Source organism: Pediculus humanus, genomic scaffold (genome assembly GCF_000006295.1).
Source record: "Pediculus humanus corporis 1103172108285 genomic scaffold, whole genome shotgun sequence".
In the NCBI taxonomy this organism is placed as follows: domain Eukaryota; kingdom Metazoa; phylum Arthropoda; class Insecta; order Psocodea; family Pediculidae; genus Pediculus; species Pediculus humanus.
In genome coordinates this window covers 674,717-691,007 of record NW_002987854.1, presented here as the reverse complement: position 1 = coordinate 691,007, position 16,291 = coordinate 674,717, and the positions used below count along the sequence as shown (strand labels likewise).

Genomic DNA, 16,291 nt, shown 5'->3' with positions numbered 1-16,291 from the left:
ACGCGTAGAAACCTGGAATAAATGTTTGGAAAACAAACAATCCAACAAACATTAAAACACGAGAGATGATAATAATAATAACAAAAACAACGTCATTAAAATTTTTATAAAAAATTTTTACAAAATATTATTTATTCGTCATTACCTAATCATTCGAAAATTCCCACCTCCCAAAAAACAAAATGGATTCTGTTTTTGGTCCAGATATTCTCCAAAATGTTATCTTCCAGTTAGGATCAAAACTTAATTTAAAAAATCTTATTTGAAATATTTTTAACAAAGCAACGAAGAAAGAAAAAAGTGTGTAAATATTAATATAAAAAAAATTTTTTTTTTTTTTTTATACTAAGCCTTATTTACTTATCTTGACTTTCCAACCCTTACTTACTTTTTTCATTTCTTTTATTTCCTTTTTTTTTTTTTCATTTCATTTCATTATTATTATTATTATTAGGGTAAATATACGTATGCGAAAGAGAGAGAGAGAGGGGGTCGGTTGGATTTTGTCACGACGACAAAAGTTCAAATTAAATTTGATTTAATAAAAAAAAAAAGAAAATTTCACGGGTTTCGAACATGGCGTCGTCGGCGTTTCCTTCTCTCTCCGACACGTTAATTTTATAGATTATTAAACCGTTTTTTTTTTTTTTTTTTAATAGAAAATAATAATAATAAACCATAAATTTTAACAATGATGCAAATAATTTTTTTTAAAAGCAAAAAAAAAAAAAAAAAATTATGTATATGTATGCGTATATGCGTTGATAAACGAGAAACGATAAATTTAATAAAATTTTTAATATTCCAGAGATTTTAGAATCAAATAAGATTAATATTGGAAAATGGCGGTCCTCGTAAAAAAAAAAAAAAAACTCGTGCTATATTTTTCTTTTTTTTTTGTCGTGTTCCGTTAAATGTTTTTTTTTTTTTTTTTTAAATTCGTTCTTCGTGTTTAAAAACGATTTTATTAAAATATTATCATTATTATTAAATATTATTATTATTATCGATTATTTAAAAGTTGATTTAATGATTGGTGTTTGATTACCTAATAGATTTGATAACGTGTTAGAAAAGAGAAAATAATAACATGTTTATTTAATTTGTTTTTATTTTGTTGTTGTTGTTGTTGTTGTTGCTGTTGCTGCTGTTGTTGTTGTTGTTCTTTATGTTGTAAAAATTTCGAGTGGGGAATCGATTACGAAAAGGCTCATCATCGAATATTTCTTAATCGGGTTTATTATTTTAAGAAATAATAACGGGTACCGTGGTAGGTAATAATTTTAACAAAACGGGTATCGATAACAAAATTAATAATAAATAATTTTATGTTAATAAATAAATAACATAAATTATTTTAATTAATTAACTAAGGAGCTAAAATTAAATAATTTTTTTTTCTTTGCTTTTTCTCGGTTTATTATTTAAAATTTATTTTACGGTAGCGAAGGGGATACGAAGGAAGACATTTTCATCCCCTTTTTATCATATAAAATAAAGTTTAATTTTTCGTATGAAATAAAATGGGGGCGTAAAATGGTAGGACGTTTTAAGGGAGATTTCGTAGGAAGGAAAAATAAGAAAAAGAAAAAAGAAAAAATTAAGAAATGTTTTGTGTGAATGTTGGTGAAAGAGAGAAAATTTTCCGATTGATTTAAAAGTTAAACGAAATTTTTTTTTAAAAATAAAATAAAATAAACTTTTTTTTTGTTCGTTTCCATAATTTATTTTACTTTTTATTTGGGGGGAGGTGAAGAGAGAGAGAGAGGGGAAAACAGGTAGGCGGTAAAAGATAAAAAAAAAAAAAAAAAGAAATCAAAACGCGTTAAAAATGGCTTTGGAGTTTTTATTTTTATTTTTATATGAATTTCAGTCACCTCACGTTTTAAAATTTTCCACACATTGAAAATTACTTTTTATATATTTATGAAAATGGGGGAACGTGGGAAGGCGGGTAAAGAGGAGGGAACCGGGTAGGCAGGGAGGGAGGGGCGAGCATTAAAAAAAAATTTTCTTTTTTTTTTTTTTAAAACGGTAATCTTAACACATTCAAACGGTTCATATTTACATTTTTTTATTTTTTAAATGAAATTTTGATTTTGTAAAATTTCCCCACCCCCCATTTTTTTAAAAAGATGGAGTGGGAAAAGAAGGGGGAGGGGGAGGGACAGAAGGAGGAGCATCTGTTTTAGATTTGAAAAAAAAAAAAAAACGTAAAACTTACCGCCTTCATCAGTCATAACAAGGACGGTTGCATTTGGACCTGGTCCTTCAGGATTAAATACCTGAACCGATACTAAATATTGCGTAAAAGTTTCTAAATTTTGAATCGTGTGACTCTGTAATTAAAAAAAATAAAAATTAATTAATTATCATTTCCGTTATCAATCTTATCAATCAACACGTGCATTCGGAAAAATTCAAATCCAAAAAAAAAAAGGAAAAAAAAGGTTGAAAATAGAAAATAGAATTCAATTGAAATTTTCAAAACTCATTTTTGCGGTTTAACCAATCGAAAGGTCAAAGTTCAATCAATTTTATAGATAATAACGACTCCCCTTACCTCCCTCCCTCCCTCCTTTTCTCTCTTTCAACCTTTTAACCGCATTTAAACGCATAAATTTATTAATAGATTCTATTGTTTGGAAAAAAAATTTTTTTTTAAAAATGTTTTTCCAGTTTATTCTACGAACCTTTTAAGGTTTTCCAATTTTTTTTTTTTTAAACTTTGACACACGTTCGAAAGGTTTACTCATTTTCTGATAATTTTTTTTTTTTCTAAAAACCTTTCCGAATAAATTAATTTAATTATTTTTTAAATATTTTTCCTTTTTTTATAAAAAAAAAATTTTTTTCCTCAACATAATCATCATCATCGTTAAAACTTTTTTTCCTTTGTTCAACCATAAGAACACGTGACAAAGAAAAAAAATGGAAAAATTATATTTACCTTATGTAATTGATGAAAATAATTGAAAACGACAACAACAACAAAAACTTTTAATTTTGTTTTTAGTTTAATTTTTTTTTTTTCTCTTAAAAGCAGAAGACAGAAAAATTAGGTGTGGCAGAAGGTTTTAAAAAAAAGAAAAGATTTTACCAGTCGATTTTAATTATTATTATTATTATTATTAACCTGATAATATTTTATGATAAAAAAATTATTTATAACGAAATTATATAGAAAGAAAGTTCTGGAAAGATTTTTTTTTTTGGGATAATAAAAAATCAAAAAAATAAGTTGGAGTAAAAAAAAAAAGAAAAAGAGAATGAACGTGAAAGAAGAAGAAGAAAAAGAGAATGAACGTGGAAGAAGAATGGTGAATGAAAGTAAAAAAAAAAAAATTTTTTTGTTTACGATGCAGAAAAACATTTAAAGGGGAATTTTAATTACTTTTACCGAAAGTTGAAAACCATATAATTACGTTGCTCCCCCCTTTCGAACGATAAAAAAAAATAAGGGATGAAAATTTAAAGGGGGGGTTGGGGGTAGGTGAGAAAAAAGGTTCATTGAATACAGTCAGCAAGTTCGAGGAATTTTAAAAAAAAAATTCAAGTCATGTCCACGACTCAATTTTATAATCGTGAACTGATTTCAAAAAAAAAAAAAAAAAAAAAAACAAATTTCAAAACTCTGACGTGGTAATAATAATACCATAATTCTCTCTCTCTCTTTTCTTCCACGAAAAGAAAAAGAAAAATGAGAAAACAGCCACAGAGGTGTAATAAAAATGGTCGCAATTTACTGTTCGGGATTATTATATTAAAGTAAAAATTACTGTTTAACAAAAAAAAAAATTTTTTTTTTTATACAGAGGTAATTGGCATAAAATATATTTTTTATTTAAAATTATAAATTTTAATTTTAGTAAAAAAAATAATAATAATAAAATGTTGAAATTAAAAAAAAAAAGAAAAGTGTAATAAGAAAAAATAATTTAAAGTGAATGTAAGAAAAATTAAAAAAAAAAAAAATTTTTTTTTTCTGCGGTTGACATTTTTTTTTTTTTTAAATAAAACTATCATTAATTCACAAATGATAAATTTTCTCAAACAAAAATTTTAAAGAAAAAGTTAACAAAAAAATTTTAGACGTGGAAGAAGAAAAAGAAAAAAAAAAAATTTCAAACGTGAAAGAAGAAAAAAAATGAACAAACAATAAATCTTAAAAAAAAATAAAATTTATATATATATAAGAAAAATAAAACGATAGAATGTTCTCGAACGATCAGGGGAGGAGGGTAGGATGAGAAAGAGGAGAAGCGGAAGGGGAGTAGGGAAAGTGGGAGGGGAAAAAAAATAAAAATGACAATTTTTACTTTGTTCAGACTTTTCTTGTTCCTATATCGTTTCTATCTTTTTTTTTTGCAAATGTTCAATTTCCTCTTTGGTTTTCTTTTTTTTTTTTCTGAAAATTCACGTGGGGGAAGGGAGGCGGGGATGAAGAGAGGGGCGAGTAAGAAGGGAGAGGAAGGGGTAAAAAAGTTTTTTTTACGCAAAAAAAAAATCTTTTCATCGTTTTTCTTTTATCGTTTTTCTTTTCCCCTCGATTTCTTTTTTTTCTCCAACGAATTTTCATCGAATTAATATTTTTTTTGTTTTATCGTTTTTTTTTTTTTAATGATAATGATGATGACGATAATGATAATAAATTCTTCGATTTATTAACGTGTAAAATGGAATTATCCAGAAACATCACATCCGGATATGTTCGTTTTTGAGGGAGACGTAAAAAAAGTAAAAAAAAAAAAAAACAAAATGACCGTTTTAGAATTTAAATAATTTTTTGGTAAAAAAAAAAACTTCTGCGGGAAATTTTTTGCGACGTTGCCGTTTTTTTTTCTTTCTATAAAACCGGAAATGCGTCCTTGTAGTAATCGATCGACGAATTACAAAAAAAAACAAAAATATATCATTCGAAAACCACTCATGTATTTATCATATTCGAATACGTTATTATTATTATTATTTTATTTTTAAAAGGATGAATTGTTGAAAAATGGATTTTTTATAATAATAATAATAATAATAATAATAATAATAATAATAATATTTATATAAACAATATGATCGTCAATAATATATATCACATTAAAAAAAAAAAAAAAATATTCCGCCCAAAAAATTTATTTTTAAAACAATACTCACGTCCACGTTTGAATCTCTAATGTAAATTTCTTTAAAATCGTCGTCTGCTTTTTCTCTCGGCCTATACGATATTCTATAACCAAGAAATTCTCCATGTATTGTACTTTTATGGGGAGCTCTCCAACTTATGTGTATCGATGTTGAACTCGTGTTGTAAGCCATTGTAACCGTTGGTTTACCATCAGGCACTGAAAAACAAAAAATAATTAAAACATGACGGTAAATTTGTAAATAAATTTTCTAGTCGTTAAAAAAAAAAAAAAAACAGAAAGAAAATTTTGTGAAAATTAACTGAAATTTTAAATACACATATACGACAAACGACAAACGGTGAGTCAAAGCAATTGATTACATTGATGATTTTAAATTTTATTTGCATAGACAAATTTTACAAAGTTAATTAAATTAGTTTTATGTGTGACCTTTTAATTAGAAATTTCTAGAAAATAGTCAAAACAAACCATTTTATCATCGTCACGTTAGGGGTTGGGGTTTGGGGTTAATTATTAACGTAAAAATTTATTTTTTTTCTAACGAACGATCACGCACGTGGTGGTTACGTGGGTGAGTGTAAAAACGTTTTTTTCTTCTTTTAAACCATCGAAACGCCATTAATATTCAAAAAAAAAAAAAAAAAAAACAAACAATATCTAATAAATCAAACGAATAATTGATTTGAACTCTCATTTACCTTCGCCTACCCTTTTTGTATTCCAACCACCTTTCCTCCCCCCCTCCCATCCCTCTCCCTTCGTTACTATATATTTCAAATCAAAAATGCCAAAATTAGGATTTTAATTTACTCTCCAAAAACATTACGATCGTAAATAATAATGATAATTATTTTAAATAAAAAAAGGAATGAGTTAAAGGTGGTGGGGAACACGGAGGGGAAAAGGAAAGGGGAAGGGAAGGGGGAAGGAAACGGAATAAGCGTGAAAATTCAGAAAATTTAATGTCAATAACGTGACAAATGGATGTAAAGAAAAGAAAAGAAAAAAAAGAGAAAAAAAAGAGAGAAAAAGAATTTGACGAATAGAGGGAGAAAGAAAAAGACAGCTGGAAAAGTGAAAGGATCTGGAAAGGAAATGGAAAAGAGAGAGAGAGATACGATGAAAAAGAGACATAGACAAACGTTAGAAAAGAAGAATTTGTGAAGGATGAACGCGCGCGTAGAAAACGTCAAATTGCTACGAATTCGAAATTAACCAGATTAATATTCGAATATTCTAGAAATTCATTAAAATAAGAGATTTTGAAAATCTCTCGACTTTCATAATAATAATAATAATAATAATAAATTCTTTATTCTCTCTCTCTCTTTTTTTTTTATACTTATTTATCCAATCCGCCATAATTTTTTTTTTTTTATCATTAAACCAATATTTTCTTTTTACTTCGTTTCCGGTTTTCTTTCTTTTTTATTTTCTTTTTGCACGAAAAAAAATAATAATAAAAATGATAATAAATAATTTTCTTTATTTTAATTTTATTCGAAAAAAATTTTTAAAAAAAAAAAAAGGAAAAAAGGGAAACAAAGAAAGAATAAAATTTTCGTTTGAAATATTTTTTTGTTATTATTATTATTTCAAAATTTCACATAGTTAATTGTTTAAAAAAAAAAAAGGGAAAGAAGAAAAGAGCGTAAATTATAATAATAATAATAATAATAATTCTAACAAGAGACGTAAGCAAAAGCGTTGACAGGTTCCATAAATAAGGTATAAAATAATGAACGCGTACGAATGGGTCGTTTGACTGGATAAGATTTTATTTATTGGACAGGTGAATTAATTAACTGGATAATAATTTTTGTCAACGGTAAAATAAATATTGTCCACAATTTTCCCGTAAAAATGTAAACAACAAGAATTTTAAACGAAAAAAAAAAAAAATTTATTTGTCCTACGATAACGGTGCCCGTTCCACGTAAATTTTTTTTTTCCGCCCCCCTTTTGTTTGCTTTTTGTTATGTTAACCAGTAAAAAAAAAAAAAAAAAAAAAAATGCGACGACGATGTGATTAAATGTCAGGAAAAAAAAAAACAACAACAAAAAAAGAAATTTATTTTTAAAATTTATTTCCGAAAAAAAAAGAAACGCGTCAGTAAAAAATGAGAGAAAAACTTGGTAGTAATAATAATAAAAACGATTATCGATGACGACGGAATAAACAAAAATAAATAAATATATACAAGCAGAAGAAAAAAGCAGAAGAAAAATAGAAAAGGGAGAAAAGTCAGAGAGAAGGAAAAGTTGAAAGTTTTACTGCGTCGTAAAAATAGTACAAAAAAAAAAAAATTAAATTAATTTCGTTTAACCGATTTAACAAATAGATAAAAAAAATATTCCTCGTAACCGACATTTAATGTAAAAATTTTAAAACCGGGGAGGGGTGGCAAGGGGGGAAATTACACGGAAATCCTCGACAGAGTGGGGGGAGGTGGAGAATGCAAATTAAAAGGAAAAAAAAAAATTCGTTCAGACCTTTTTTTTTTTTTTGTTCGGGAAAAAAAAACTAACGCGTATATAAAATTACAAATCTATTTGAAGCAGTAGACGGAGGGGATATACTCAAATTTAATCTCCGGAAAGTAATAATTTACTTTTTTCATTTATTTTAAATTTTTTTTTTTTACTTTCATTAACAAAATCTATTTCACTTTTTACAATAAATCTTTTTTTCTTTTTTTTATATAATCCGCCATTTTGAAACGGTTTCCTACCCCCCACCCTCTTCTCCCTTCCTACTTTTTTATTACGTAATGTGTATTAAATATTAAAAATTTTTCTTTTTTTAAAAAAATGGGAGGTGAAATAAGCGCACACGGCAGAAATGTAAGAGAGTGAGAAAAATGAAATGAGAAAAAAAAAATTATTAGCAAGGCGGCGGTGAAAATTTTTGGCGGGAAATGGGAAAATTTTAAAATTTTTAATGATAATAAATATATATACATACGTATACTTATTAAAACATTTTAATTTGTTTTTTTTTAAACTTTCTTTAAAACTTTTTTACATCCGATTTTAAATTTATTTTATTTTTTTTATCTCTTTCTTTAAAAAAAAAAAACTTTTTTTTTTTTACAAAATGGCGGCTTTTAAAATTCACTCCTACCAAAAAAAAAAACGAAAAAATCTTTTTTTTTTTTTGGGGGGGTTGTTTGACAAAAACCTCAAAAAAAAAAAAAAAAACAGATTAACCGCAATGATTTCCGTTGAATCGATGCATAAAAAATTTTTTTTATTTCAAAATTTATAGTGACGTATCCAGGATTGTAACCATCATTATTAAATTTGTTTGGTTTTTTTACTTTATTTTGAAAAATGAAATTTTGAAAAACTGTTTTTCCCCTCCTCCTTCTATATTTTTTACCTCGTAAAAATTGTTTTTTATTAATAAAATGAACACTTTTGTGAAAATATTTATTATTATTATTATTGTTTTAATATATGGGTCAGACAAAATATGATAATAATGCAGACATTGAATATTGATAACTTAGGTCACGTATAATCCCATGAATGTATATTTCTGGAATATTAATAATATCGAAACGAATTACATAAAAAAAAAAACCTGGATGATTTATTTTTTCCAACGATCTCCTTTATTTATGTTATGAAAATTTTTTTTTTTTGCTATCGTTTATAGATTACTACTACTACTACCCGACAGTTATCCTTTAATTTTTTTAGTCGAAATGTTTGTTTAAAATTTTATTTATTAACAAAAAAAAATGAAAATCGACGGTTTTTATTCGAATCCACGTCGCGAAAAAAATTTTCTTTTTACAAAGATAGTAAAAAAAGGAAAACGTTTTTAAGAAAATCAAAGTTTGATATAATAAGATATCGAAAGAGAGAGAGAGAGAGAGAGGGGGGGGAGAGAGATAGATAGATTTGATAAAATTCAAAAATAATACGAGAAACAAAATTATAAAACATCAAAACTCAATTGAAAATTTTGACAACGACAGTATCTTTTCCTCCAGCGACAAAAAAAAAGGAAAAACATGAAAACTACTACAGATTTTCTATCTTTTTTTATTTTGTTTTTATTTAATATTTTCTTTTTTTTTTTCCTTTTTCAATCGTAAAATAGAAAATTGGTTATGGAGGAAAGAGAAAAAAAAAGAAAACAACAAAATTTTGAAATTCGTTAAGTAATTTTTTTTTCTTTTTTTTTTTTAATTTCCAAATGTTTTCCATTACCCCCCTTCCCCTCACCTCTTGCCCTCCCTCCCTACCATTTTTTTGCGTCTCTTTAAAAAAAAAAAAACAAAAACTGATTTTTAAATTGACAGTTAAGAAGAAGAGAAAGAGAAAAGTACATAAATAATTTTTTTTTTCTTTTTTCCAATCGGATATTTGATGCTTTTCTCGAGGGCGAAATTCGATAAAAAAAATTTTTTTTTGACTTCCCAAAGGTGTGCTTCTTCTTCTTCTTCTGCTTTTTCTTCTGCTTTTTATTTTATTTTTTTTTAAAGAGGAAAAACATCTTTACTGGATAAGACATTGATGTAACCTTCAATAATAATCAATGAATATTTTAAAAGGCTTTTTCCGAAGGCTAGGCGTTATTTTTATTTTTTCTCTCTATCTCTCACTCTTCCCTTCTTCCCCTTTGCCCCTATCCTCTCTCTCTATCTCTTTCTATCACATTCACATCTTAAAATCTCGAGAAAAAAAAAAAAAATTTTTTTTTTTTTATTATTAAATTTTTAAAATCTTTTTATTTTTTTTTCTATATAAATTTTTCTTATTTTCTCTCTCTCTCTCTCTTTCTCCCATTTTTTCCAGATTGAATTTCGTTTTCGATATTTCATTTTAATTGATATTTATGTAAAATATTATTATTATTGTTATTATCGATATTACTTACGACGTTATAATAAATTTTCCCGTTGTAAGAAATTTTTTTTTCTTTCGATTTTTTTTTTTTTAAATCGTTTAAAAAATAAATTTTAGTTTTCTATTTGTTATAAATAAAATAAAAAAAAATTTTATTTATTTATTATTCGATTTAAAAAAAAAAATGTCGATAATTCAGTCTGGAAAACAAAACGAATAAAACAAACAAAAACAAACAAAATTTATGAAAAAAAAAACTCTACAACGTCACACGTTATTTTAAATAAATTTTTTATTACGTATTGAGCTTACGTGTGACGTCATACAATCAAATAAAGTTCATAGATTAAAAAAATATATTTCAAGCGTTTTCGATATTGTTCCAGAACTTTATTCACAACAAATATAATTTATTAATTATGTAATAAATATTTCGCACCCGTAATCGTCACGCATAATTTATAAAAAAAAAAAAATCAAAATGGCGGCAAATCATATTTTACAACTGTAACAAATTATTATTATTCTATAAAAAAAAAATTTATATATATATAAAAGTTCTAACATAAAAATAAAATAAATTAAACTTTTTTAAACGATTTTACTAAAAGAAACAAAAAATTTTTTTCACATAATTCACGGGGTAAATCGATGAAATTTCCTCCCCTCCCCTCTTTCCCACTCCCCCTCTTCAAACGGAAATACTGTTTTATATTATTATTATTATTATTGTCCCGTAAAAAGCAGTAAAACTTTATCGCACACGACATTAAATTTAGTTATATTATTTAAATATAAATTGTATCTACTATTATTATTATTATTATTATTATTATTATTATTATTATTACGCATAGCAAAAAGAATATTAGTAGCAATTTTTTTTTTTAAAACAAAAAATTGAAATCATCATTTCCGGGGGGGGGGGGAAAGAAAGAAGGAAAAAAAAGGAAGGAAAGAAAAAAATGTCTTTAATATTCAGTAACAACAGGTAAAAAAATAGGCGTGGCATTTGACACGTTAACAATAACAATTAAAATATTTTCGTGCGACATTTATTAATATCAACTTAGTTACGATAATAATAAAAATTATAAAGTTGTCGACGTCATAATTTTTACGTAATAACAATTTGAAAAAAAAATTTTTCGTCACGAAATATTAAAAAAAAAAAAAAAAGGAAATCGGGTGTTATAATTAATTTTTTTTTTTTATTGCGAGAGTAAACGAACTCGTTAAAAAATTCATCATTATTATCATTATTATTATTATTATTTAACGATTAAATATTTAAAAAAAAAATAAAAGATGGCGAAACCTTTTCTCATTTGATTTCATTGAAATTTTGTTTACTTAAACAGAAAAAATCAATGGCAGGATTCGAAGAACAAAAAAGAAAGGAAAAAAAGTTTTTTTTTTTTGCGTTGTTGTTTGTTTCGTAAAACAAACGAGTTTAAATAATAATAATAATAATAATAATAATAATAATAATAATAATAATAATAATAATAATAATAATAATAATAATCATTTTGTTAATTTAACAAACGCTCAACAAACTCAAACAATTAGTTGAGTAAATATTATTATTATTATTATCATCATGTTTAAACGTTAAATTTCTAATTTAGCATTTTGTTCTTAAATTATTTTATACATATACATATTTATTTTTTTATGTACATAATTTTTTGTTTTTTTTTCATTTCGTGTTTGTACGTAATTACTCAACCCCCTCCTTTCCCCCCTCGAAAAAAGGCTCATATGACGAACAACCTTTTTGTTAATTTTTAACGTAACCGAAACAACAAAAATTATTTACAAAAATAATAATTCAATTAAATTTATTTGAAACGACGATGATGATGATTACATAAATTAATTAATTATTAATCAAAAACGACGACAAAGAACGCGAGGATTATTATTATTATGATGATAATAATTAATATTATCGATCAGGGAGGGAGGGGTAGGGGGAAATTAATTTTTAAAAAATTATTAATTATTATTCTCTTTACCACTCGTACAAAATGTGTCTCCGTCATCATCATCATAATTCTCGTAGGTTTAAAAATTTGTTTGAAAGTTAAAAATCGTCGTTAATTTATTATAACGTTTAAACGATGAAAACGTATATTCCGTAATAGTAATAATAATAATAATAATCGTAAAATTATTATTATTATTATTTTAAACGATGAATGCGTTTGTCGGTTTTATTCTGAGATCCGTCGGTGAAACTTTGAAAAGGTGAAATGATTTGTTTTGTGTTTATGTATGTATTAAGAAATGAAAGGATAGGACATTGAAAATTTTAAAATGAAGAGAAGGAAGAAAGAGAGAGAGAGAAAGAGGAAGAAAAAGATAGGTAGAGAGTTAGAAAAAAAGAATGAAATACAAAAATAGGTAGAAAAAAGAAAGAAAAAGAGAGAGAATAAAACTTAGGTAAAGGAAAATAAAAAGAAAAAAAGAAAGAGAGAATGACACATAGGGAAAGAAAAAGAGAAAGAGAAGGTTGAAAGAAATAGACATAGGTAGAGATAGACACAGAGAAAGGTAGAGAGAGAGAAAGAGACAGAAAGAAATGCAGGCAAAGGTAAAAAAAGAAAGAAAAAGAGGGAAAGAGGAAAAAATACAGAGATGGATAGAAAAAGAGAGAGAGAAAAAAAGACTTAAATAAAGGAAGAGAGAAAGAGACATACGTAAAAGAAAAGAAAAAAAGAAACAGAAAGAGAGAAGTAAGAAGAAATAAAAACGTAAACAGAAAAACACAGAGAAAGAAAGCAAAAAAAGAAACACAGGTAAAGGTAAAGAAAAAGAAAGAGAGAGAGAGAGAGAGAGAAAACCAATAAAATCTTATAGTAAAAAACGAAGAAAATTATTATTTTACGCACTTGCCAAAAAAAAATAAAAATAATAATTTTCACCCTTTTATAATTTCCCTGCTCGTCCCGTCCCTCGTTAAAATTTCCCTCATCAATCGATACGATAGGGAAAATTGTCGTCAACCGAATAATAAAAAAAATAAAATAAATAAAAATTTTTAAATTTGTTTTATATTTACAATACTTTTATCAATTTAACGATATTTTATCGTCATTTTTAATAAAATAAAAAAATCCGAATTTAATTTTTATCATTTAAAAATACGTAGGAAAAAAAAAGAAAAGTTTTTTAATTAATTTATACTTTTACTTTTCCTTCCTTCCTCCTCCCTCCCTCCCTCATAATACGCCATTTTTTTTTTTTAATGTTTACATAAATATATATTCTCACTTTAAAATTATTTTATATTAATTTTTCGCGGAAAAAAAAAATTATCGCTGGAGAAAAAAAAAAAAAAACTAAAAAAATTTCACGTAAAGGTTTTATCAATAATTTAAATTTAAAATTCCGTAATGGTTTTTTTTTTTTATTTAAACATGTGACACTCTTTTTTTTTTAGAAAAGGAAAACAAACACCAACAGCAACAACAACAACAACAACATCAACGATAACGACAAAAACGTCGTTACAAAAAAAAAGGGTATATTTCAACGTAACAACAAAATTCGACGCCATATTTAACGAAAAAAAATTATAAAATTTTCAAATAATTCATGTAATGCCTTTGGTATCGTTTTTTTTTCCTCAGATAACCTTTTTTACAAAAAAAAAAAGGATAGAAAACTTTTGTGGGGAGGGCGGGAGGTGAAAAAAAGGGATGATCGGGGATGTATCGTAATTACTAGTGTATTCACCGCCTTGTTGAAAAAGAAAAAAAATACAAGAGCAGTTGTTGTTGTTAATTTTTAATTGGTAAAATCGTAATAAATTAAAGGTTCGAAACACGGAAGAAGGGGGGGAAAAATATTTTCGATTATTATTATTATTATTAAAATGGGGGGAGGGGAGAAAAAAAATGGCGGAAGTCAAATTTTAAAATAAAAATTGTGAAAAGTTAGTTCGTGGCTTTTTTTTTCCACCATCAAGATTATATTAATGTAAGACAAGAAAAAAAATTTCAAAAAGGGATAAAGAAAGAAAAAGAAATGTATAGAGAGGGAGAGAGAGAGAGAGAGATAGATAGATAGAGGAAGTTGAAAAATAAGTCGAGAGTAAAAAAGATGAATGCAACAATACTTTCCTTCCTTCATATCTGGAAACTTTTTTATTGTTTAGAAAGAAGGATCCTACAAATAAATACATGAAATAAAATTTTTTTTTCCTTTTTGCTGAAAGGAGAGGAAAAGTAAAAAATTTTATGGGATTGAAAAGGAAGAAGAAGAAGAAGATGATGATGATGATGATGAAAAAAAAGAAAAAAGCGGAGGACAAAAAGGAAGAAAAGGGAAAGAGAATTTTTTTTTTTTCAAAATTGCAAATTGTGTGTTATTGTGTTAAAAAAAAAAGGATGAAGCCAAAAAAATTTTTCTTTTCCAGGATTCCAGATGAAAAATAAAAAAAAAAGAAAAAAAATTTTTTTCCTGGAAAATCTGAAAATCGACGGGATGCGCGAAAATTTATAAATTCTTGGAACGAACAATAATTTTATTTGGATGAATACTTTTTTGTCCGGTTTTTTTTTTTTTTAATTTTGTTTTCCGCATACGTAAATGTTATAAAAATGCAATTTTTTAAACTTGTTCTGCGCCCCGCGCTCCCCCCCCCCCGGAAAACTCTTCCGTTTTTCCGTTCGACTCTGGAATATTCCTTTAAGGAATAAATAAATAAAAATATTTTTATGAATTTCCATATTATTATGGAGAAAAATAAAAAAAAAAAAAAATATGCATTTTTCAAATTTTTACCTCTTCTCCCCGCTTTCTCTTCTCCTATTTCCCCTCCCCTTCCCCCTCCTCCCACCTTTCTCCTCTCTCTTTTTCTCTTAAAAAAAAAAATGTTTCAAATTTCAAATTGAAAATTTTTTTTTTTTTTGCGTTTGTGAAAATTTATTCATCAAAAACAATTGATTAAAATTTTTTTTTTTAGTTTTCTAGTTCCACGTCATTTTTTTTTTTTGGAATTAACCAATTGATATTTGGAGGATTATTATTATTTTTTTTTTTTTTATTTAATTAAAAACAATCGAATTATATTTAAAAAAAAAAAAAGGAAAAAATTATCCGGGGGGATAATTTTTCACTTTTTTTTTTTTCCTGGAGAAAAAAAAAAAGAAAACGTAATTTATTACGGTAATAATGAGGAAGGCGTAATATTTTTACACATTAATCATAAAAAAAAAAAAAAAAAAAAAAATTTTTTTTTTTTTTTTATAAAATTATTCCCCTACCTCTAAAAAAATAATTTTTTTTTTTTTTTTTTTTTTGTAAACGTTGAAAAAATAAATTCAAGTCGAGAAGAATTTAAAAATTTCAACGACATCCACTTGAAAAACTACACAGGAATGAAAATCCACCGAGAGAAAATTGTTTTTTGAAAAAAAAAAAAAAATTCAGGCACACAAAAACCGTTTAAAAAAAAATTAGTTGAACATAAATCCAAGATAATTCATATAAAACATTTATCTTTTCTCTGGAGAAAGAAAAAAGAGAGAGAGAGAGAGATTGTACAGGATGGGAATCTGCCAAGCAAGCAAGCTTGCAGGCAAGCAGGCAAGCAGGCAGGCAGGTTGGCAGAAGCAAAAGCATGAAAATCATGTAATCTTGTACTCGTTTTAACTCTTTTCGATATATATTTCTCTTTAAAACCTTTTGTCTCCCCCCCTCTCCCCTTCTCTCTCTTTACGTCTTCTGCTTTTTTTCTTCCCTCCCACATCTTTTTTCTTTTCTTTTTTTTAAAAAAATTTCTCTTTTACTACTCTTTGCAAAAAAAATTGCGAATTTATCTTCTTCTTCTCTCTCTCTCTCTCTCTTTTTTCCCCGCGTTGCTTTTGAATTCATTAATGGTAATAATAATAATAATACTACTTCTAAAGAATTTTTTAACGCTAAAGTAAACAATACTTAGAGAGAGAGAGAATCAACTCATTTTTCTTTTTTTTTTTTTTAAAGTTTTTATCTGAAAACGCTATTTGACACTTTTGTTCTCTCTCTCTCTCTCTCTCTCTCTCTATTACGTTACAAAACAAAGTTTAATCTTTCCAGCTAACAAATTTTTATTTTGTTTTCATTTTTTTTTTTTACGTCTTCTGCTTTATTTTTGTTGTTGTCGTAATTTTAAAAAAAAAAAACAAATTTATTTATTATTTGACGAAATCAATTTCGTTCGGGCGGGGAGGGGGAGAATTTCTTTTAACAAAATGGCGACGTTTCCGCTGTGGTTTTTTTTTATTACTTAATTTATT

General features: G+C 25.9%; 2 protein-coding genes across 2 annotated transcripts; both read right to left on the bottom strand.

Moving 5' to 3' along the window:
- Window positions 1–2,127: 2,127 nt before the first annotated feature.
- On the bottom strand, window positions 2,128–2,618 carry Phum_PHUM527020 (uncharacterized protein; the record flags this gene model as incomplete). Its single annotated transcript, XM_002431358.1, has 3 exons — window positions 2,128–2,183; window positions 2,225–2,339; window positions 2,604–2,618. 3 exons carry the CDS (start codon window positions 2,616–2,618, stop codon window positions 2,128–2,130), a joined length of 186 nt encoding a protein of 61 aa, XP_002431403.1.
- Window positions 2,619–4,846: 2,228 nt separating this feature from the next.
- On the bottom strand, window positions 4,847–5,760 carry Phum_PHUM527010 (uncharacterized protein; the record flags this gene model as incomplete). Its single annotated transcript, XM_002431357.1, has 3 exons — window positions 4,847–4,867; window positions 5,149–5,336; window positions 5,709–5,760. 3 exons carry the CDS (start codon window positions 5,758–5,760, stop codon window positions 4,847–4,849), a joined length of 261 nt encoding a protein of 86 aa, XP_002431402.1.
- Window positions 5,761–16,291: the final 10,531 nt, after the last annotated feature.